General features: G+C 47.0%; 7 protein-coding genes across 7 annotated transcripts; 3 read left to right on the plus strand and 4 right to left on the minus strand.

Moving 5' to 3' along the window:
- Positions 1–156: 156 nt before the first annotated feature.
- N7503_004986 (glycoside hydrolase family 88 protein) lies at positions 157–1,728 on the plus strand (the record flags this gene model as incomplete). Its single annotated transcript, XM_057064533.1, has 3 exons — positions 157–183; positions 242–394; positions 454–1,728. The coding sequence occupies 3 exons, from the start codon at positions 157–159 to the stop codon at positions 1,726–1,728; spliced, it is 1,455 nt and encodes a 484-aa protein (XP_056922276.1).
- A 611-nt stretch (positions 1,729–2,339) lies between these two features.
- N7503_004987 (uncharacterized protein) lies at positions 2,340–4,836 on the minus strand (the record flags this gene model as incomplete). The annotated part of the gene is made up of 3 exons (XM_057064534.1): positions 2,340–3,297; positions 3,355–3,920; positions 3,973–4,836. 3 exons carry the CDS (start codon positions 4,834–4,836, stop codon positions 2,340–2,342), a joined length of 2,388 nt encoding a protein of 795 aa, XP_056922277.1.
- Positions 4,837–5,724: 888 nt separating this feature from the next.
- N7503_004988 (uncharacterized protein) lies at positions 5,725–7,780 on the minus strand (the record flags this gene model as incomplete). Its single annotated transcript, XM_057064535.1, has 9 exons — positions 5,725–6,087; positions 6,138–6,373; positions 6,429–6,633; positions 6,698–6,752; positions 6,804–7,068; positions 7,130–7,283; positions 7,334–7,451; positions 7,505–7,632; positions 7,682–7,780. 9 exons carry the CDS (start codon positions 7,778–7,780, stop codon positions 5,725–5,727), a joined length of 1,623 nt encoding a protein of 540 aa, XP_056922278.1.
- Positions 7,781–8,001: 221 nt separating this feature from the next.
- N7503_004989 (uncharacterized protein) lies at positions 8,002–8,713 on the minus strand (the record flags this gene model as incomplete). Its single annotated transcript, XM_057064536.1, has 4 exons — positions 8,002–8,106; positions 8,159–8,344; positions 8,398–8,497; positions 8,556–8,713. The coding sequence occupies 4 exons, from the start codon at positions 8,711–8,713 to the stop codon at positions 8,002–8,004; spliced, it is 549 nt and encodes a 182-aa protein (XP_056922279.1).
- Positions 8,714–11,157: 2,444 nt separating this feature from the next.
- N7503_004990 (cytochrome P450) lies at positions 11,158–12,963 on the minus strand (the record flags this gene model as incomplete). The annotated part of the gene is made up of 4 exons (XM_057064537.1): positions 11,158–11,775; positions 11,828–11,886; positions 11,941–12,301; positions 12,355–12,963. 4 exons carry the CDS (start codon positions 12,961–12,963, stop codon positions 11,158–11,160), a joined length of 1,647 nt encoding a protein of 548 aa, XP_056922280.1.
- A 1,558-nt stretch (positions 12,964–14,521) lies between these two features.
- On the plus strand, positions 14,522–16,157 carry N7503_004991 (purine-cytosine permease family protein; the record flags this gene model as incomplete). Its single annotated transcript, XM_057064538.1, has 2 exons — positions 14,522–14,974; positions 15,030–16,157. 2 exons carry the CDS (start codon positions 14,522–14,524, stop codon positions 16,155–16,157), a joined length of 1,581 nt encoding a protein of 526 aa, XP_056922281.1.
- Positions 16,158–19,498: 3,341 nt separating this feature from the next.
- Positions 19,499–21,059, plus strand: N7503_004992 (zinc-dependent alcohol dehydrogenase; the record flags this gene model as incomplete). Its single annotated transcript, XM_057064539.1, has 5 exons — positions 19,499–19,658; positions 19,716–19,811; positions 19,862–20,089; positions 20,138–20,715; positions 20,784–21,059. 5 exons carry the CDS (start codon positions 19,499–19,501, stop codon positions 21,057–21,059), a joined length of 1,338 nt encoding a protein of 445 aa, XP_056922282.1.
- Between the last annotated feature and the right edge of the window lie 399 nt (positions 21,060–21,458).

Consider the following 21,458-nt stretch of genomic DNA (forward strand, 5'->3'; position numbering starts at 1 on the left):
AGCCAAGGTTCCTGTGCGAATCCGCCGGAGATATACCGGCACTTCCTCCGCGCAGTATCTTAACCTCATGTGAATAAGTGTAAGCGGTTGTACTTTTATTGTCGGAAGTAGAAATAATAAACCGTTAGTGGCGCGAACCTGCCGCCAGATTCAACCATGTCTCCAAGCGAAGTCCCTTCAAAAGTATGTCTGAATTTGAGTTTCATGGGTAGATGGATTCTCCTGCTGATATTTCCTTCAGGATGATGATTTCAACCCAATCAGGGCCAGAGCACACTATACAAACGGTGTCAATGGTACAGCCAACGCCCCATTACCGCACTTGATGGAAGCTCTTTACTCAGAATCTGTTGTGGCCAAAATATGGAATATAGCGAGCAAGGCACTTTCAAGTGTAAGGAACAAGCGAAACCGAATAAACAGAAAGAGATAGCCTCCTAACACAGGAAGCAGAGCAAACCACCCGTCCTTTACCCTGAATACACCGATAACAATGGCACATATGTCTACCGCACCCTAGACTTCTGGACATCGGGCTTCTTCCCCGGATCGATGTATCTCCTTCTTGAACGCTTGATCCGTCATCCCCAAAGCATCCCTGGATCCGAATCGACCGACAATCAGTCCACGCCAAGACCGCACCGTCTTCAATTGGAACATCTTTGCCGTTGGTGGACCACAAATCTCCACCAAAATGCTCTAAAGCGAGACACCCACGACTTGGGCTTTATGATTGCACCATGGGCGATGCGAGCTTGGGAGCTGCAGCGCGATCCCGCCGCATACAATAGCCTCGTAATGGCAGCGCATTCACTCGCTAGCAGGTTCAACGTCAAGACGCAGTGTCTCCGCAGCTGGGACGTATGCATCACAAACCGGTACTCATACACCGACCCATCCCAGGATTTCCTGGTAATTATCGACAATATGTTGAACTTGGATCTCCTTTTCTGGGTCGCACGAGAAACCTCCCATGCAGAACTATACAACATTGCTCTGGCGCATGCTCGAATGACACAGAAGCATCATATTCGTGATGATCACTCTACCTTTCATGTTGTTAATCTTGATGCAGATACGGGTAGTGTCAAAGCCAAATTCACCAACCAGGGATTCAGTGATTCAAGTTGTTGGGCACGAGGCCAGGCGTGGGGAATCATGGGCTTTATGCAGACGTTCGAATGGACACAGGAAGATTCATTTCTGACCACGGCGCGGGGCTTGGCTGATTACTTCATTGCTCACCTGCCACTGGATGGAGTACCGTATTGGGACTTTACGGCGCCGGTCACTGAAGCGAGCCCACGTGATACGTCTGCTGCAATGGTCGCTGCTTGTGGCATGCTGCTTCTGCATAAAGCATTGAAAGGCACTCCAGATGGTGACTTCTATCTGTTCGAGGCAATCAAACTAGTTGATTGCACGGTCGCAATGTTCTTGACGCCTCCCACAGCTCGGTTTATCACTGTACCTTCCACTTCTGATGTTTTGGTTTATCCATACGGATGTATCGATGGGCGGGATGGAGACGGATTTGATACCATAAGTGTCATAGATGAATCGAGCACGAAGAATTGCGAGACAATCATGCAAGGGGCCACAATTAACAACTATGAGTTTGCGCCAAGACGCTGGTCGAATCATGGGTTGGTATATGCGGACTATTATTTTCTGTTGTTTGGCAATATGCTGCTTGATTTGGGGTTGACCGGCACCACGAGATGCTAGAGCAAAAGAGAACAGATACTTTGCGAAGGGAGTGTGCAAGATCGCAATTTAGAATCTCAAGTACTCGTTAGAGAGTATAGAAAATGACATAAGTATTTCCTTCACTATTGTTGGTTCTCACGGGCCCAATCTGCGCCGGGGCCTTTAAATGAATACAGGTATCAAAACAACTAGTTGAACACCCTCACTAAATTTTGAAATCGCACAGTAACTGTAGTCCAGAGGAATGATAGTTGGACTATCAAGAGCGAATGCGCCAATTCGCTTGGTTCAAGTCAACGAGCATAATAGCGCTTCATTCGAGCCAGAATATAGTTAAGAAAGGGCGCTGACTCAGTGGGCATCAGTCCTTGATCACCTTTACATTCCAGGATAGCCTAGGGTGACCGGGTTGATATCTGGATATGTAATTCAGATCATACTACTAATCGATATTTTGAATACTGCGCTTTGCCTCATAATACCATCTATATGGTGTTGAGCAGACACTGCGGGGTGTTCGATTAACAATTCCATCTGCACCAGGTTGTGATCGCCGTATATCGCCAAGAAAAGATCTATACCGTCGATACTTGGGCATCTGATGCATATTTGCATGTCTGGCTGTAAGCCTATGCTCCACCATAACGGCTGATGCGCTGTCCTGGACTAGGCGCAAAATTGAAGACATGTGATAAGTCTTCTTGTGGACCCACAACTCCATTTCCATATGGGGCAGACGGGCTTTGCCACATGTTGAACTGCTGCGGATGTGGTGACTGAATATTCATGTGCGAGGGAAGCTGGTTTTCCGCAGTTTGCGTATAGAGAGAAAGGTGGTCATTGTGTGAATCCGTTGGGTAATCCTGTTGAAATGCCGGCGGGAGGGGTGGAAAGGCTAGGCTAAAGGAGTCAAGGCTCAAGGGCTCTTGGACCTTTGAGCTATCCACACCCATGTTTAGTGGTGATCCATTCACCGATCTCGGCGGAAAGACACCTTTGTCTGATGGGGAGGTGTTGTTTATAGATGGCGGTGGTTGTGCTTTAGACTCATCCGAGTACGCAGTCTGTCGAATATCCAAACTTGGACGAGATGTTGTAGCCGGATTGTTGTTTTGGGCCTCAATTAGTCGTTTTGCAAAACTTGAGGCTAGATTGTCACCTCGTGGCTCCGTCGTCTCGCTGCGACCGGTCCATCGCTGGGAAATCTCAAGCAAGCTAGCAATTAGGGTGTTCAACGCCGGTGGGATAGAAACATTGTTATATCTTGCATGAGCTAGGAGCATCCGCCCGGCGATAAAAAGACAGAACGAAAATTGTGGGTTTGTGAAAATCGGCGAGAAGGACAAGAACTGTTGCCCGATGGTGGCAATTTCCGAAGCAGCCTCCAAACAAGTTTCGGCAGATGAAGCAGATGGAAGTCGGACTGGACATAACTGCCAGTGAGCAGGAGGCCAGGCAATACCTTGATGGAGAAGGATCACGGCAGTGTTGTGGGTGATATGAGCTAAAGTCAGGTTTGGGTCCATAACCCCATCGCAATTTAACGCACAGGCTTCTCGCCACTTCGAAGGAAGGTACAACTTCCACCTAGAACAGTATCCGTCAACAAATGTGTCAAAGCCAACCGCAGGTTAGTACGCTCACTGAATAAGTCGCAGGTCAAGTTCCTTGAATGTCATCAGCCACATTTGAGCTTTTATGGTGTCGCTCACAATGAAGGCATGATGCAGGAAAAAGTTTGCTACCAGCGCAAGGGATTCCGTTGCCTCGATATTGTACGCAAAGCCACCAATTGCATCCTGTTCATCCGGGTTTTTCGGCCGTTGTCCGTTGATTATTGAATTTGCAGCCGTATCTTTCGAGTCAGAGATCCCAAAATATGGAGTTTGTGTTTCGTGTCCTTTCTGCCAAAGCGCCCCTTCGCAAGGAAGACGGCGTTTGACATCGTTATTGGTGAGGCTTATTTTCCATCCAGTCGATATGCTGCAAAACCGGTCCATCAAGAAGACAGTCCAAAAGATCCTTCGACGCTCCTCTGCTTCACTCCATGAGCTAGATGGCGATACAAAGATCATTCGTCGAATCAGATTTTCTCCGACATTCGTCCCACCATACAGCACATCCTCCTCGACATTTAGCTGCAGATGCTCGACTGTGCCGACCATGCTACCAACTATAGACCAGGAGGAAGGGCCACGGCCCCGGCCAATCTAGTCACGAAGGTCAGCGCCTTCAAGTATAAGTATATGCTTCAGTTCTCACAGTTTCAAATGCAATGATGACCAAAGCCTGCAAGTTTTCCACTGAGAAAGACTCTGTGCTCTCCAGTATTACCCTTTGTCGACTCTTTTCGGCAATTCTTAATTTTGTCTCTTCGTCTGGTAGATTTTCATTGCGCGAAAAACGGACACAGACAGCTATTATTGCATGGAGAATACATGTGATCCGTGGGCGCTCTTCTGCCAACTGCATGCGCTCGCGGAACTTTCCCATATGAAGAATCGGAATCCACGGGTGGATATTGACATGGTAGAAGTCAACTAGTTCTTTCATTATCTCATTCGGTAGAATCCCGCCTGAGTCGCTAGGAGGGTCAACAAGAAAAGAGGGAGAGTCCACATCGTTAAGCCGCGATCGCCTTGCTGGGCGTGCAACTGACTCCAAGTCCGAGGACTCTTTGTCTAAATCTCTCTTTCTGTTACTATGTCCTCGAGATGATCCAGCCAGGAGCAAAGAGGATTTGAGCTCCTCCCGTCGCGCTTCTAGGTCTGGACTGGTGGATGGGCGCTGGAAAGATTCTGGGAGTGAGGTATTTGGACACTGTGCCTGCCACATCTGTTGCCAAATCATCTCTTGGCCCAGAAACATGTTCTCGAGCGTTTCGATACGGCGACAAAGCTGGTCGACCGCGCCTGCGCGAAGACCTGGCTTCATGTTCCGATCGTCATAAACACAGGGAACATTGAAGCGTATGCATTGTGCGCAGGGCTGGGCGCGATTGCATCGCGCCTTCTTCTTGCGGCACAGCTGACAGGCCGGCACATCTTCCTCGGGTTTCGATGACTCTTGTGATTCATGGCCATTGGCCTCGGTGGCCCCCTGGCCGTTGTTGGATTTCTGCACCATCTGGATTATTCAAGGGCGGTGGTGTATCTGCCAGAGATTTAATGGCGCATATTGACGGATTTCGTGTGCGCCTCGATGTATGACGTGGCTCGAGTTGAGTGTTGAAGAATTAGAGATGGCCCCCGCACTGATCATGCGATCCCAACTGGACAAACCCCATGCCGAACGTGAGCTTAGGCACTCTCAAGGTACGTGCCATGTGGGTAAACCTGGGGTAATCTAACTCCCGGGGACCAATCACACACAATCACACAAGCCTCGGAAGAAAGGTCGGAGAGTCTCCGACAATTCACCCGGAATATTACCCCCCCTTGGCTTAGCGCGACATTTGACTGGATCACGCTCACAATGTTTTCAACATGAGTCTTCCTAGTAACATAGCCTTTGAAGCGTGTGATGTACAGTAGGACGGCTGATCTTCCATGTAAAGGAAGGTAGAACGTAAATAATGCTACGTATGGTCCATGTGTAGGTTGAAGGTGCGATGACGGTCAAATCAGCAGCTGCAGCCTCTGTGATGTTGGCCTCGATTGGAGTCAAATTCATCAGGTCTGCATCGATATTTTGACATTACCGTAGATTGAATGGGACAAGGAAGGAAAAAGAGAATATACACAAGGTGAAGCCTAAGTAGTGCAGGCGGAAAGGGACTAGTCCTAATATGACCAAACAGATATCTCATGCATATTGGCAAATCAAGAAGTTTTTCAAGCAGTTAGTACTGGCCCACGACGTCTAACAGCTCCGGGGACTTAATTTTTCCAATGTAAGCTTTGATTTTTATAATCGAAAATGAAACAACAAAATGCACTAGATTGATCAAGACAACTTATCGCACTCAAAAAAACTGTAGAATTGGAAGAAAAAAACCCATGCATAACCCATCTTCTAGTAGTCACTCTCATCATATCTCATGTATGCATTGTTTGTCACGAAGAGGAATTTCATCTCGGAGACATATAATTCGACGGCCAACGTTGATTGGTCGTTGATATTACGCTTCACCTGTCCGATGGGAACGTCATTGTCGTCGCATAAGTGGAGTTCGACATTGTCGCCCTCGTCAATCGTGCCTTTAGTACGAGGTTGATTCGCATTCAGGAAAACAAATGTCCCAATATCTTTGGCGAACCTGGTGTAATACAAAAGGCCAATGGTCCTGCCACCAATTCTCGCATCTGCGGTGACGTCTGCTGCCAAGTAAGAATCGTTCGCCTTGTTGTACAACTTATACGGCTTGTTGTATTCCAGCTGTCAAATGTCAGTTCTGTGTTGCAACTTTCGATGGTCAAAGAGCCTACCTTTGGTGGTCGCCCAAGCTGTGTCTCGACGTCGAGCTCAAATACACAGCCACCCTGCTTCGCGCGCGAGGTTTGCGGATCAATTCCGACCCACTCACGCCAGCCATTTGTATATCCTTCCCCTTTGAACTTGTTCTTGGCTTTCTTGATATGATTCTTAATGTGCTCGTGGCCATAGCTGTCTAGTGCCGTTGCATCTGCCAGTAAATGGTCCTGCAGCGTATCAAATAGCCCCTCTGATTGATTGTTAGTGCGGTCGACTTGTCACCGAGGGATCAAGCTTCGACGTACCATTTCTCGTTTCATTATTATCATGACGAAAGCCATAGTACTGAGTTCCTTTGATGTTTCCATCCTGGCCAGGATCCGCTTGGAGGAGGAAGCGGCAAGGTGTTTTTTGGGCGGATTCATTGCTGATCAATCTGAATATGTCGGGAATATCACCATACCCTTTGAATGTCCCGATGAAGTCCGCAATTGCAAGGACGTCCTTTTGCTATAGAGATAGTCAGCTAACGATATTGCTGAAGCCCGAGGTGTGCATAGATAAAGCCACTCACGCTAATGACTCTCCAGTTCCTGAAGGGCTTGACTGTAGAGCTCCAGGCTGGAGGACTAAATGATAGGTCAGTAAATGGAAGCCAAATCGGTTGAACAGCTGCTCACTTGTTGCAAAGTGTTGTATCACCACCAACGGCCTCCCAAGAGAGTGTTTTGCTCATGTTGCTGGTCTGTGAGGCGCTTCCTGAACTGCTCTGGTTTTCCTGGTTGTAGCTAGCAGAGGCCTGAACCACTGGAGAAGAAAAAGACAGTGCAGCGCTGATCTTCATCGCATTCGACTTCTCTGCAGTTTTTGCCGAGTCCGTTGAAGTGAAATCCTCCTTTGAAAACAACTTTCCACCTAGTTCTACGTTCGTGGCAAAGAAGTGTCCTGTCCCACGTGTCAGCGACTTGCCTAGAGGTCGAGCGAAAATATGAAAGTAAAAACAAACCAAACTTCTGATAAAATTGAATGAGAGCTTTTCTTTCTTGCCAGCTTTTTACCTTTGAGTCCTCTCTGAGCTTCTTGATGTTGTCCAAGGCTGTCCTGCAGCTCGTGGTCAGCTCCAAGCTGTCATTGTCCAGATGCAGTACCACTCTCGGAAACTATGTTGACTTGTCAGTTTTGAAAACTGCAGAGAGATAGCTCTACTAACATTGTATGTGATGTTCATGGTTCGGTGCTTGCTTTGTTCGCTGGTAGCAAGGGCGTCAGTCTCACTTTTGCTAAACCCACCCTTGGCGGAAGCACTATAGCCGAAAAGACCTCCTCCACTGTTGATAATTAGCTAATTTGAATACAAAGCGTTAATTCTCTGTTGGCTGACATTGAAGCTTCGACGTCCATTGAAGAAAAGCTGCTCGATGCAAGGCTGTTGGAAAGTGCATTGGCGGTTTCAAACACATTGACATAGGAGTCATCCATGACAGTGTACAAAGGATACTTGTACAAGATCTGCTTTTGGTTAGACTTGGAACTGATCAAGATCATCGTTGTGTCTTACCGGATTCTTAGCGGGAAGTGTCACGTTAAGACCAGTCATTTCCAACTCATCGAGGCTCCTCGCTTTGATAGAAAAGGCTTCACCAGCAATTAGTTCCATTCAAGCCATGCACGCGAAATTTGCCCTTACCAGAATATGGCGCTTTATCAATCCTTTGGAACTTTCTTCGGCCACTCGCACTTTCCGAGAAAACCATTCGATGACCATTCAAGAAATGGGTAGCTCGACAAACCAAGTCCCAATCTGCGTCCGATAGAGAGCCAGCGGAGCTAGCGTATAATCAGCTGATTAATTGGCGAGAGGCTTTGGACATGCTTTACTCACATTGCATCAGTAGTGCTGGCAGTCGACTTCCACTGTGCATGATCGTAGCCCTCCAATTTAAAGTCAGTAATGCCCGCCTTGAGCAAATTTACCTTGTCTTCCTGTGTTTATTTGTCAGTCTGATTCCAAATAAAGCATAACTTTTACACATACAGCATGCTTCAGGTTCAATGGAGTATCCAGCAAGTTCTGGACGTTGGCGCCAAGTTCACCATATTTTCGGTTGGTTTCCTCCTCGGAAAGCTCAAAATAGACATCATGAGCGGTGATACTAAGAGCAGGAGTGCTGACTTGCTCGGCAGTGTCTTTTGGGGCCTCGTCGTCGTCTGGCTTTGTGCTCTGAGCTGCAAGTTAACAATACTCCAGAGTTTCAGATCATGATAAGCACTTACGCTTTCAGGTACCCCAGCGGGGGTGAGTTCCTTGTAGAGTTGCCACTTGGAGTCATCTCCTATGCGGGCGCCATCCTTGGTGCAGAAGGGAAAGCGGGCCCTGTCGGATCAAGAGTATGAGAACTTGAAATTTCCACTGGAGATGAGTGAAGACTCACTTTTTGAAGTCGAGCTTGCTTTCAATTAGCGACGCCCGAATGTCCGCCAAGGTCGCATCCTTCTTGATAGACTCTACAACAATGCGATCCGTGATCTTTGTCTGTCCGGCCTTGTCATAGGTCCAGATGTTGAAAAGCTCGCCTTCGATTTTCCCCATAGTTGAAATAAATGAAATTCGGGCGTCCAATGTTCAAGGTTGATCTGCTCGAGGTATACCTAAGAAAGTGACATATACGAGGGGCTTAGGCAGCATCTTTATAGTGAGAATGCAGACGATCTTTGTCCCCTTCAAGCCCGAGCTGCAGGAGCCACCGAGACGATTCAATAGTAGACCCAAGGCGGAACAGTTGGCCCGAAGAGATCAGTTGATCCACAAAGCAGCGTGAAGTAGGGAAAGTTTGAATTTGCTCTACACCATCGAAATCGAGCAGCCTCTCGCATGCTTTGATAGCATCAAAGTTCTCTACGTGGCTGGCTGAGAGGTAGGGGCGACTTGAGGCATATTGCTGCATGTTTCCTACATCAACAGCCCAATAATATCGTATTACTCCGCCGAAGGTCCACTGCAGCTGAGGCCTGCAACAACTTACCGAGAGCTCCTCGTCAGCAATAAACACATCATCATTCAACCCGTACCTACTAGTAACATTTGAGCCACTTTTGAATAGATGCTGCTGGTAGCACCCATTCTCAAGTCGTAGCGTTCTGTGCGTCTTTCCCTTTAGCACGAACGCCTTCCGAACCTGCCTCTTCTTGATTTCGTACTTCTGAATTCCTTCAGCTGAAACAACAAGTGGGGACCTGGATCATCTGAGTTTATGACCATAGATCTGGGAACAGACATGATTAGTTTGGCAAGAGCGCCTCCGCAAAGCTATCCACTAAGTGGGTCACCTACGTGGACTGTGCTCCATTCATGGATAGATCTATCTATTTTTCGCAGATCTGCAGGGGACTCTTCACCGCTACACTGCGAGAGTCGGAACTTTTTGTTAAGGGATCGCCAGTATCTCGGTGCGCCAAGAATGCCTGATGCCACCATTATGACAAACTGATTCCTGTCTGTAATGAACTGGGAACGCAATCTGCATGATCATACATGCAACAGCACTGCGTATCGACACCATACTAAAGTAGGATAATAGTTCATTCAGATGCATGCGCAGGGTAAACCTTTGAATTTTGATCACCGGGGGTAGAATGACACGCTTAACGATCAAGATCATGCCTGGATTTTTGAAGGTTGATGTGTTGACAGTATTTCGTTGATATGGCGCCGTAGATTACAAAAGTAAGTTGAGCTATTTCTTGCTGCTGATAAATTCCTGGTTGAAATACATTTGTTTTCCTCGCTGTGGTGGGAGCTTTGACCCACAAAACTCGAATCGTGCCGATCGGTGCCAAGATCGATCAACAGTTCGCATGTCGCTTAGATTTAGTTCCCAAATGAGGTGAAAGGACAAGCCTATAGCTCCTGACTTGATGAGTTCCATTTTTGTGCACACGAATGCCAACAGTACGTTAGCTCATATTTCTTTCTTTGTTAATCGATTGTTACAACCTGGGAGAACTAGGCCGATTGGTTTTCTCACGGGCCGCGCCCGCGTTGTTGAGGGAGTTGGTGGGGATCGCCCTCTAGGCCGTGTATTTCCAGGCGGCGATTCTCGTACTGATTCTGCGGGTTTGCACCCGTGGGATGTATGGCTAGCGACAGAACATGGTGAGAACCGCGAACGCTGACCTGGGGTGAAGCTAAGCGAGGCTAGGGAGGTGAGAGATGAATGGTTTGTGGGTGCCTGAGACAGTCATGCATCAACACAATACAGTGCACGACTGCTTCGTGCGTTGAATATTCATGATACCTCTTGCCTCAGTGCTTTGCCAGGGAGGTCTTGCTGCCACTATGACTATAGGGCACTAGAACTTAGATATGTCGATGTCCCTTTAAATTGCCTTGCATGACGACAACATCTTCATTTGCCCTGAACTCCAGTTGGAGCATAGATTGATGACAGGATCCCGTGCCGGCAGCTGTTTCTCAGCCTACGGCAAGAAAAAGGAAATCAAACATAAAACAGAAAGTCATGCTATATATTCGTGGTTCATATTTGCCATTTGCTAGAACAATCTGGTCAAGAAAATGTTGATTGTGTTTGGTATTCTTCAAATAGTCCTCCAAGGTTCCCAATCCTCTATGTGATTTTCGAAGAGTCCCAGAAGCACCAGGCCTTGGGAGGTCAACAGGTTGAAGTATACTCTCCTGGCTCAATAAGCGTCGTTTTAAGCGACTCATCTGAAATACAAAGAAGGCTTTTACAAGCTGGCTTGCAAACCCTTCTAACAGACCAAGGCCTCAAATCCGGATAGAAATACTCTCGTTAAAGAATTCACTAATAAACTAGTAGATAAAGTATATTCACTTGTAATATACATACTACTTGATGACATGAAATTGTCCGAGTGGAGCGCATTGGTTCCAAGGTCTCTTTGCATACATGACCAAACTTCGACTAAGGCCTAAAAATGAGTAGCAAGCCCTGAATTTCTCTAAAAGGAACATGACGCGCGGTCTTCACGTAGGATATGGCCCCATTAAACACGCTAAAGCTTTTCCTGGGCGGTAAAGTCCTTCCAATCCTTAGCGTACTGGGTGCTTCTGATACCCTCAGGGTATTTCCCCAGAAGCTCCTTGGCACTATCCCATGCCTTAAGGGCACGTAGAGTCCGTTCAGGGTCTCTCTCTATCAGTCTGTACGCAAATGGTGTAGGTCGACACACAATCCCTTGAGTGACTGCTTCAGTAGATACCGGGATCCTGTTGCCGTTCTCATCTAGATCATGTTCAAATGTAAACGCCCACAGAATATATGTGAAACCTAAGAAGAGCGAGCGCTCAGCTATATTTAGGCCTGGACATACGCGCCGGCCAGCACCAAAGGTGAAATGATCGCGCTTGTAAGGATCATTCTGGCTGGCACTCTCCTGGGCGCGCATAAAGTCATTCTTATACCTGTCTGGGTCAAAATTTCGGGGATTCGGATATCTTTCTGGGTCGTTATTCAGGGCCCACACATTGATCATCATGCCAGTCTTTGCTGGGAACGTGTATCCCTTGTATGTGTCTTCATTGGTCGTTGCGTGAGGAACGATGCCGAGGATGCTTGAAGGCAGGAATCGAAGCGACTCTTTAACAACGCCACGCATGTATTGCAAATTGGGCTATAATAAACGGTCAGCCTAGCTCCACCATCATACTTTTTGGAACCCTTACCTCGTCAGCCATAGTTGGCAGTTTGTCGGGCCCAATCACACGGTCAATCTCTTCTTGGGCTAGGAATTTTAATTAGCGACGATAGTCAGCTTTTATCGGGAAAACCCAGGTACCTTTCTTCTGGACCTCTGGAAAATTGATCATAGCCACTGCGAATGAGAGGAAGATAGAGGCCGTAGTGTCAGATCCCGCTTCAAGAAGAGTACCGCTCACATAGCTTGCCCAATCATCTGAGAACCCCATTTTCTCCTGTGACTTGAACATGTCTTCACAGAAGTTCTTGCTTGCAATTCCTTTTGTGATTCTATCTTTTACTTTGAGCACATAGCTCTTGTACAACGCTATTTCTTCCTGGTGAAGCTGCTTGCCCTTCTTCTTGCTAGGATTGATGAAGTCGGGAAGATGCCGCAAAATCGGGAAGTAATCTAGTACCGAAGCAGACACCTGCGACGCCACAGCAAATTCTTCGAAACCCTTAAATGATGTAGTATTAGTATGAGTAGGCGTGGGGTTGAAATTGAGTGTACCTCGTAGATTTGCTTAACATCCGGGTCGTTAAAAGCTAAACTTCGCCATCCAAATGTCATGCTTGTGACCAACGACGTGCTGTAGCGTCTGACATGATCGTGATATCTGTTGGGCTTTTTTATCATGTCTGCCAGCATCTGCCGAAGTTCGAGTTCTTGATACGGAATATATTCGACGGCAGTTTTGATGTTGAGAAGGTTGTGGATCATTTTGCGGGCTAGACGCCATCCTTCATCGTATTGCATGAGGACCAGGCGGTAACCACCCGATATCAGTGTCTGGCCGACATACATCTCAGGTCGTGAGGAATAGTTGTTGGATCGCTGATCGATCAAGTCTTTGACAACTCGCGGTGAATTCAGGACAACCATACGTTGGTTACCAAGCATCACGGAATAGATTTCCCCATATTCGTCAGCCCACTCCTTGAACTTGACGTGCACATCCTTTGACGGCAATTGGTGGAGGTTGCCGGCTATAGGCAAAGTTGGTGGCCCTGGGGGCATATTCTTCGGCCTTCGTCCGACTTGGAAGATTTGATGAATCAATAAGGTTAGGCCGGCGATGCCGACAAAAGCCAGCCATAGCGGTATCGAAATTGGCATCATCGTCGGTCAGAGAATTTGGTGATCATAGAAAACTTGATGTCACCTCACAGCTTCAAACGCTGCTTTGGCCTTAAGTAATGAGAAGTCCAGGTTGGTCGGAGAATCCTGTTGGGGGGGGGAGGGGAAAGCGACGTGTTGTGTAGAGTATGGGGTATCGGTAGGCTGTCGGCATTGTTTCCGGCAACTGTGCCATCGTGAAATTCGATTCAAGAGTGGGGGAGCTAATCGCGCCTATGTAGATAGACGAATACTGGCTATCCTTTATCTTGACGGGGGTGTAGGAGATGACACATGAGTGGAAGAAGTGGCTCTCATAATCGGGGCTACCTTTTATCAGCCCCAATAGGTGGGCGATGCCATTCTGCCATTCTTCCGCGCCTGGATTACTCCCTATCATCTATCATTTGCCATTAGAACGGCAAAATGCAGAACCACATCCATGCCATCATGAATGATATTAGTAACCACAGAGACATAATACTCTTTATTCTCCGAACTGGGGACCATTAAAAGTACTGGAAAAGTGAGATAGTGGAGCTCCAAAACTCAAAGCTATGGTCAACACAATCTTTGCCATTGGAAAGTCAGATTAGCTTCGTGTACGAAGATATCATTGAATCGGTGCTCTGGCCTCCGGTTTTGATTTCAAGGATATGACAGTGGCTAAGAGACCGCCCGTTGAGAGACAAAAGATCCAAGCACGAACAAAACTGATAGTAATGCTTCCCACGCTATAAAGTTGGGAGACTGAAATAATCCAGCAAGGATGAATTGGAACTTACGCCGATAACACCGTAGCGAAAATTAGCCATTTTAGCATTTAGCAAGATCAAGGGATGCGGACGCCATAAGAAGTATAGTTGCTGGACTAGCGCCGACCCACTACGGCAAGACCCTGCTCGCGCCTACATACAAACTTCAGTTTTTTATCTCGCGACTTAACGGAGACTGACAAACGCTGATCTGTCAGTACTACTACCTTGCCCCTCGGGAACTGAACAGAGTCATCGCAGCTTTTCATTTTGTGGCAGAATTAGAGTTGAGAGGTGGAGCACACTTTAACAACAATAACACACTAGGTCATTATACTGTACTTTCGTCAAGTTCTTTATACCCCACTTCTGTAAACCTTGTTGCTTGATTATACACCATTGTAGGAAATTCGGTGGGTCTGAGCCATATGAAGTTATCAGAGGAGCTATTCATTACTGTAGCAGGAGTGGGGTGAGATCCACTCGCCCTTGCCCCCGCGTTTAAACATTGGATTTTCTCCAGTGTTCCGGTTGTCGGGATTATCGGTCAAGGTGATATCGCTTATAAGCTCGAGAGTGGGGGGATAATACACATAGCTTGATTTATGACGGGGATTGACGTTTAGGTGGTTATCATCAAGGGGGCAACCACAGGGATCCATATCAGAGCCCCTGTGATCGACCATGCAGATAGCTCTCAAGTCAAGCATCGTCTAAGCTCTTTACATCATACGCATTAATTACTATTAAGTTTGTTCCCCTCGATAATATATTCTCTTCCCACCTTCCCAGCTATACTATCCTCAATGGGCGACAACCGCATGTCTGACACAAAGGAGGAGCCTCATGACGATGCAATTCTCACCAAGCCATCTCATCACCACACTGCTGCACCTCATGATCTGATGGATGCTGCAGAAGCTGGCATTGTCGCCGTGTACGATCGACCCGGAAATAGAATGCAAAAATGGGTTGATAAACTCGAGAGCCTTGCTGGTATTGAAGCCAGGGGCATTGAACGTGTTCCCGACAGTGTCAAAGCAGAAAATACCACAACGGGAGACTACGTGCAGATGTGTTTAATCTGGCTTTCAGCTAATCTTACCGCCAATAATATGATGATTGGCATGCTGGGTCCCTTGACCTTTGGACTTGGGTTCCAAGATAGTATGCTTCTAGCCACCTTCGGGTCCCTTATGGGGGGCGCCGGGAGCGCCTATATTGCATCATTTGGACCTTCCAGTGGGAACCGTACTTTGGTATGCTCTGTGTACGATTTACGAGAAAAATTTGCCTTCTGACCCGACTCACCAGGTAATTGCTCGCTATACGATGGGCTGGTACCCCTCCCGCCTCTGCGTTGCCCTCAACATCGTCATCATGGTTGGCTATGGAATCATCGATATTCTTGCTGCGGGTCAGATCATGTCAGCTGTGAACGGTAAAGGGATGTCCGTGATTGTTGGCGCTATCGTAGCGGCAGCGATCTCGCTAGTTATCTGTGTGGTTGGTATCCGGCTGTTCCACAGCTACGAACGGTGGGCATGGCTGCCCCAAGCTATAGTAGTCTTGATTCTAATCGGCGTTTCTGGGCCCTATTGGGACCCAACGTCTGTTTCGAATAACACCGGATCAGCCAAGTCCGCAGATCAGGCAAGCTTCTTCTTCCTTTGCCTGGCATCACCTCTTTCGTGGTCCCCTGCCGCAGCAGACTTTTATGTCTATTTTCCAACCAACTGCAAGCGGTGGAAAGTTGCTGTTGCTACCATACTTGGCCTCGGAGGCTCATGCATGCTTTCCTACTACATCGGCGTCGGTCTAGCGTCAGGGGTTGCAGGCAGAGCGTCTTGGGCCACGGCAGCGGATGAAGGCCTTGGTATTCTCCTTGTGGAAGCATTTCGTCCTTTGGGAGCCTTTGGTAACTTCTGCTCTGTTATAGTCGCTTTGGGTGTTATCTCCAACAATATCCCTGGCACTTACTCGGCTGCATTGAGCTTTCAATTGCTGGGCTCCTGGATGCAGAGGCTGCCTCGCTTTTTGTGGACTATCGTTGTGGTTATAATCTACACTGTTTGTGCATGTGTCGGTAGAAATGAGCTTTATGACATTATTCAGAACTTCGTGGTGATTATGGGCTATTGGACGGCGGCGTGGATCACCATTTCTGTTGAAGAGGAGCTCATATTCCGCCGCCGAAACGGAGGTTATGACTGGACTGCATGGAACGATCAAAAGAAACTTCCGGTCGGACTTGCGGCATGTACCGCATTCTTGTGTGGCTGGGCTGGTGCAGTGTTGGGAATGTGGCAGACCTGGTTTACCGGGCCCATTGCAAAGCTGGTTGCCTCGGGTATTGACGTCGGCATCCCCCTTTCTATGAGCTGGGCAGCCCTCGTCTATCCTCTTCTACGATACGCTGAACTCAGATACTTTGGTCGTTAAGTTTTGATTATTTATACAATTCCAATATTTTTCCATGGTTTTTCAGTCCTAGAATTACACTGACTACTCATAAGAGTTGTCCCGAATCCCAATTTAGCCCAACGTCCATGAAATATCCATGAATATACGTATTCTACGTCTGTGCGCTTTACGAGCTCTTAGCGGAGCTATGCACGAAGAGATCGCTTTACTTACCACCTATATAGGCCTTTCAGAGCTCCAGATTCTAGTAGTCACGATCCACGAGCGTGCACGCCTACTCGGTATGTTGAGAATTCTTCGAAACGTAGAAGTAGGCACTAGGGGGGCTTGTCTAGGGGCGTGTTTGGATATACTAGCGAGAGAGCGAGGATACTGGTGAATAGCTCGTTTTTGATAGGTTATTCTTCTATGGCTCTTATACTGCAATCATACTAGCTTCCCACACTCTACGTATGGCGGAAGGCCCCAACGGCTATTTTGAGGATATGTGGCTGTGGGTGGCAGGCCACGACATTGACGACCCGGATAACACCCAAATCAATGTGGCCGTGGCCCGGGGCTGTCTCCTCAAGTCAACGTCCGGGCCAACCTGGATGTAATCAGCAGAGCCTTATTAAAGTCAGCTTCCTTCCCATCTGACGCAAGGCAGATACTCATCGATAAATTTCCCCTTTATCGAGCCCGGTCAGGAGAACCCGATGTGATACAACCCTCTCCGCCTGCACGCCTCCGAATGACTGGCATCGTCTAGTTCGCCGAAAGACTCACTGCCGATCTGGCCTCTATCCATATCTCCGAGAGACTAGCTATATTAGGCGCATACTAATCGAATTGATCAGCGAAAGAAAGTGGATTATCAACATACATTAGCTCAGTTGTACAATATACTTCGAGATAATCAAGGAGCCCGTCAAATTTGATATTCCTAGACATTGCAAATGCAATGATGTTGTACAATAGTGATATCTGTAGAATCCGCTAATCAGTAGCTCGTCCTCATAAGTCCACTAGTAGGCAGCTTTTTAGGTCGTTTGCCCCGTTTTTCATTGCTGTATGTTTCCCCCGGGAGGCCCCAAAATAGACGTGCGCTTTTCGAACCACCGCCATTTTGGGCCAGCCTTAATTCCTTTTCGCGCGCTCGTACTCGTTGACTGTGGATTTTGCTTTGACGTTTCCTCCTGTTTTTTGCGGCGATATCGTCTGCAGTCTTGCCCGTAAATATTCTTCTTAGCCAGTCCATGAGTACTAGTAGTCGATCAGGGTTATTAGATGCGGTATCTGCAGCCCCACAACTTTGAATGGTGCCAGTGAGATGAATGGACTGGAGTGTGTTCTTTAAAATAGAGATCTTTGTCTGCTTTTACGGATCACTATTAGTATCATATGCCACCACATGAGATTGACCATACATACGCTGAGTGGGATAATTCTCGAAATGATTGATGGTATTCCCTCGGGGTGTGTGGCCTTCTATGTAGCCTTGAACAGAAAGCCGCAGCCCTATTCAATGGTGATGCCGATCCAAATGAAGGCCCAACATGTACTTAGCCACGCAGCCTTCAAAGTACAATTTCAAGAGCTAAACCCAGATCCTGAAGAGTAGTTGATTTTGAACCCCAAATTGGAGCGAGAAGTAGGAATCACTCCGCAATTAAATGTTGGACGTGAAGGGGCATTTTACGAATGCACATGTGGCATTGCTAAGACCGAAAAGGGGTTCGACGCGGTGATAAGCGAGGCTGTGCAGGGTACAAATCACACAATGATTGGGTACTGTGAATTGGGGGCCGTGCCATACCCCCCCTCTTTGACATCGGCTTATATTCCTTAGCGTTTTAAGCGGGTACTTTCTCTGTACCTCGTGCTTGGCGTGTCATCGTAATATACTAATACAAACCAAAGTTGAACGAGGTCATCGATTCACATAGTACCATTTGGGTATTCCCCATACGCCACTTCATATTAACCAACCACGTGGAGTGCAAAAGGCTTTTTCCGCTGCATACACGCGCAGTCCCCAGACACTATTCTCGACTACCAGACTTGGCTGTTTCCAGTAATACATGTAATATTCCACGCTGCTTCATTTAATTGCGTTCAACATAACCTCACCCTCATAGTGTGTTTGACCAAATGCTCTGCTTTGTGACCCCTCCCCCCCCACCCCAACACTAAACATTTGTCTACGGGAAAACAGTAGAGCCTCAGCATTGAACGGCTCTGCGTCTTGATCGCGTCTGTAGGTGACCGGTAAAAAAGAGGTTAACCATGAGGGTTGAAAAGGGCAGTTCTAGATCCACTCTCTTGCCGTGTCGATCTGCATCACCTGCATTTCCTGTTACGCTTGCATCCCCCACCACTAACGCTCTTGGACGTTTTGATTCTTTTGTCCCTCGGCCTAGTTGGTGCCTTTTTGCCAAGTTATCAAACCTTAATGCCTGTACTAGTCCCTATATTGGATTATTTGTCCCCTCCAACTTATTTCATAAAACATTGTTTGGTCATTGCGTCTGGCCCCGCTCTTTTCTAGAAAGAGCTTGGTATCCAGCTACTGTTACAGTAGCGATCGCTTTCACCTTCCATATCGGAAACAGAGACAAGCCAATTCGAACCCTACGCTAGTCCACATCTGGTTGGTTTTGTATTTTAAGACCTGTTCCAAAGGTGAATCGTATGATACGAAATATTTAAATTACCCACGAGGGCTATATCTATATCTTCAACCTTACAGACTTAAAAATACTAGGTCCACCATCAACAAGTCCAATCTACACATAATTGTCCTCGTTTTATAAAGCCTATGTTGTCGCCTTCTTATTACGGAGTCCTGAATTGTCTGTTCGAAAGAAATGTATGGTTTATTCTAAATAGCTTGAATCTGAAAAATAGCCTCCATTCTAATTTAGTTGACTTTGAATACCTCCTGTTCTATAGCTTTCGCGTCTTATAGTTGCCAAATGTGGTCGTCGAAGTTCCTAACGATGCAAGGTACAACAAAATTATACCATATTGGCTCTTTATCGACTCTCCACGGTCAATGAAGGTGAATATTGAACATCGCTAAAGGGAGACGCTACGACAAAAGAACGAAATTAAGTAATTTAATAAATCATTCTACCACATTTCTTGATCGTGAAAATATGTGGCGCTGGAATTTATCTTGACGTTCAGCGTTCGGGAACAGCCTGTGTGGTCATGATGTCAGAACATCATTCATGATGATGTCAGAAAACTGGGAAGGTTTAAGGTTTCAGGTATGGTTGAACTATATAAATGCGAAAGAATCGAATTCGACGAATCTTTCAAGTTTGAAGGCATCTTGAAGCAAACTTGAAATTTTTTTCAGATCGAAAACCATAATGGCATTCACACAGGCTGCAAACTTGGTGGAGCGCATCATCGGCCATGATGACAATGCCTCCATTACCACAGATATCAGCAACTATAATGAAACAGGCACGGAAACTGATAACAAAATTCTAGCGACAACTTGGCAAGGGAAAAACCAGGTGAAACTAGGTAATTCAGAATAATTCCTACCGTCATTCAAATCATTTCACTTATGCAAGCAATCAGTACAAATGCCAAAACCCTTGGCCGTTGACCCAGGAGATGTCATCGTGAGGGTGACAGGAAGCACAATCTGTGGCAGCGATCTCCATCTTTATCACGGTATGTAGTCCATAATGCGCCAGAATGATTAGTATCTAATCATATCAAAGGAGTCATCCCACAACTTCAAAAAGGGGATGTACTAGGTCATGAATGCTGCGGTGTAGTGGAAAGCATTGGACCCGAAGCCAAGAAGCATAGCGTCGGTGATCGTGTAGTCGTTTCGTTTCCCATCGCCTGTGGCGACTGTAACAACTGTCGCCATGAGCGGTACTCGCAGTGCGAGAGAACGAACGAGAACAAAATCGAGAATGTGATGTATGGGAAGCGTACAGCTGGTAAGTCTCTCAGATCACTACCAATAAACCTTTGCTTATCTCTTGCAGGCATGTTTGGATATTCCCATTTCACCGGAGGCTTTGCTGGTGGACAGGCAGAGTACATCCGAGTACCATATGGAGATGTCAACCTACTCAAGATCCCCGATGCTGTCCCAGATGAGAAGGCACTCTACGTGTCTGATGTTCTGGCAACTTCCTGGCATTGTGTAGTGGATACTGGTGTTGAGAAGGGTGATGTCGTCGGAGTCTGGGGTGCAGGGCCAATCGGACAGATGTGTGCAGAGTTCAGCCTTCTTCACGGGGCTAGCCGAGTGATCCTCATCGACGGCGGGGATGCCGCTTGGAGATTGGACTTCGTCAAGAAGAAGCTGCCCAAGATTGAAACTCTTAATTTCTCTAGTCTACCTTCGGGAGAGTCTGTGACATCTCAGCTGAAGCAGATCGCACCGAGGGGTCTTGATGTTGCGCTTGAGTGTGCTGCTGGCGAGTATGCGAAAGGATGGGCTCACTACTTTGAGATGATGCTCGGGATGGAGACGGATACGTCTGAGCTTTTGAATGAGATGATCACATCTGTTCGGGCGTTCGGACGAGTCGGTGTTACTGGTATTTATGCTGGATATGTGAGTTCTTTCGATTTTACCCCGCAACTAGGAAAAACGAGCAACTAAACTCACTTATGACATTGCAGACTAATCATTTCAATATCGGTGCCTTGATGGAAACTGGTGTACGCCTGATTGGAAATGGCCAAGCTCCAGTACACAAATATTGGGAACATCTCATGGACCTCATTCAGAAGGGAGAAATCAACCCGCTCAACATGGTGACCCATCGACTTCGACTCGAAGATATTGAAAAAGTCTACGAAGCTTTTGACAAGCGCGAGGGAATGCAGAAGGTCTACATACAAACCAGACACTCCAACCCTCCTGCAGCAGACGCACCAGGCTTGTCGATGATGTAATTTGGAAAATATCATGAATTGAATGTGTTGATAACCAGTGTGACCAATCAAATGAACGTCTTTATACAAATGCCACACATACAGCGGATCATTCCTAGTTATCTTGTGGTCAGATGCCTAGTATCCAACTGGTAGCGGTATACAACTGGTAGCAAGACTAAAATACCGGGACTATAAGGGTGGAGAGGAGACAAGTCAAGCTCCGGTAATTCTAGCATGGATCTTTGAAAACCCACGTGTTCGGTGGGGATGCTCGCATGTGATGGGAATACTCGATGGCTTTTTAGGTATGCCCACGTAGACAGAGATGTGATCAGTTCCTTGTAACCGAAATGGGGATAACCCACAACAGAGAAGACGCAAGGATATGCAAAATATGCCAAGATTATACATGGTGAT

Source organism: Penicillium pulvis (assembly GCF_028828015.1).
Source record: "Penicillium pulvis strain IBT 33274 chromosome Unknown contig_23_segment0_segment0, whole genome shotgun sequence".
NCBI classification, from domain to species: Eukaryota; Fungi; Ascomycota; class Eurotiomycetes; order Eurotiales; family Aspergillaceae; genus Penicillium; species Penicillium pulvis.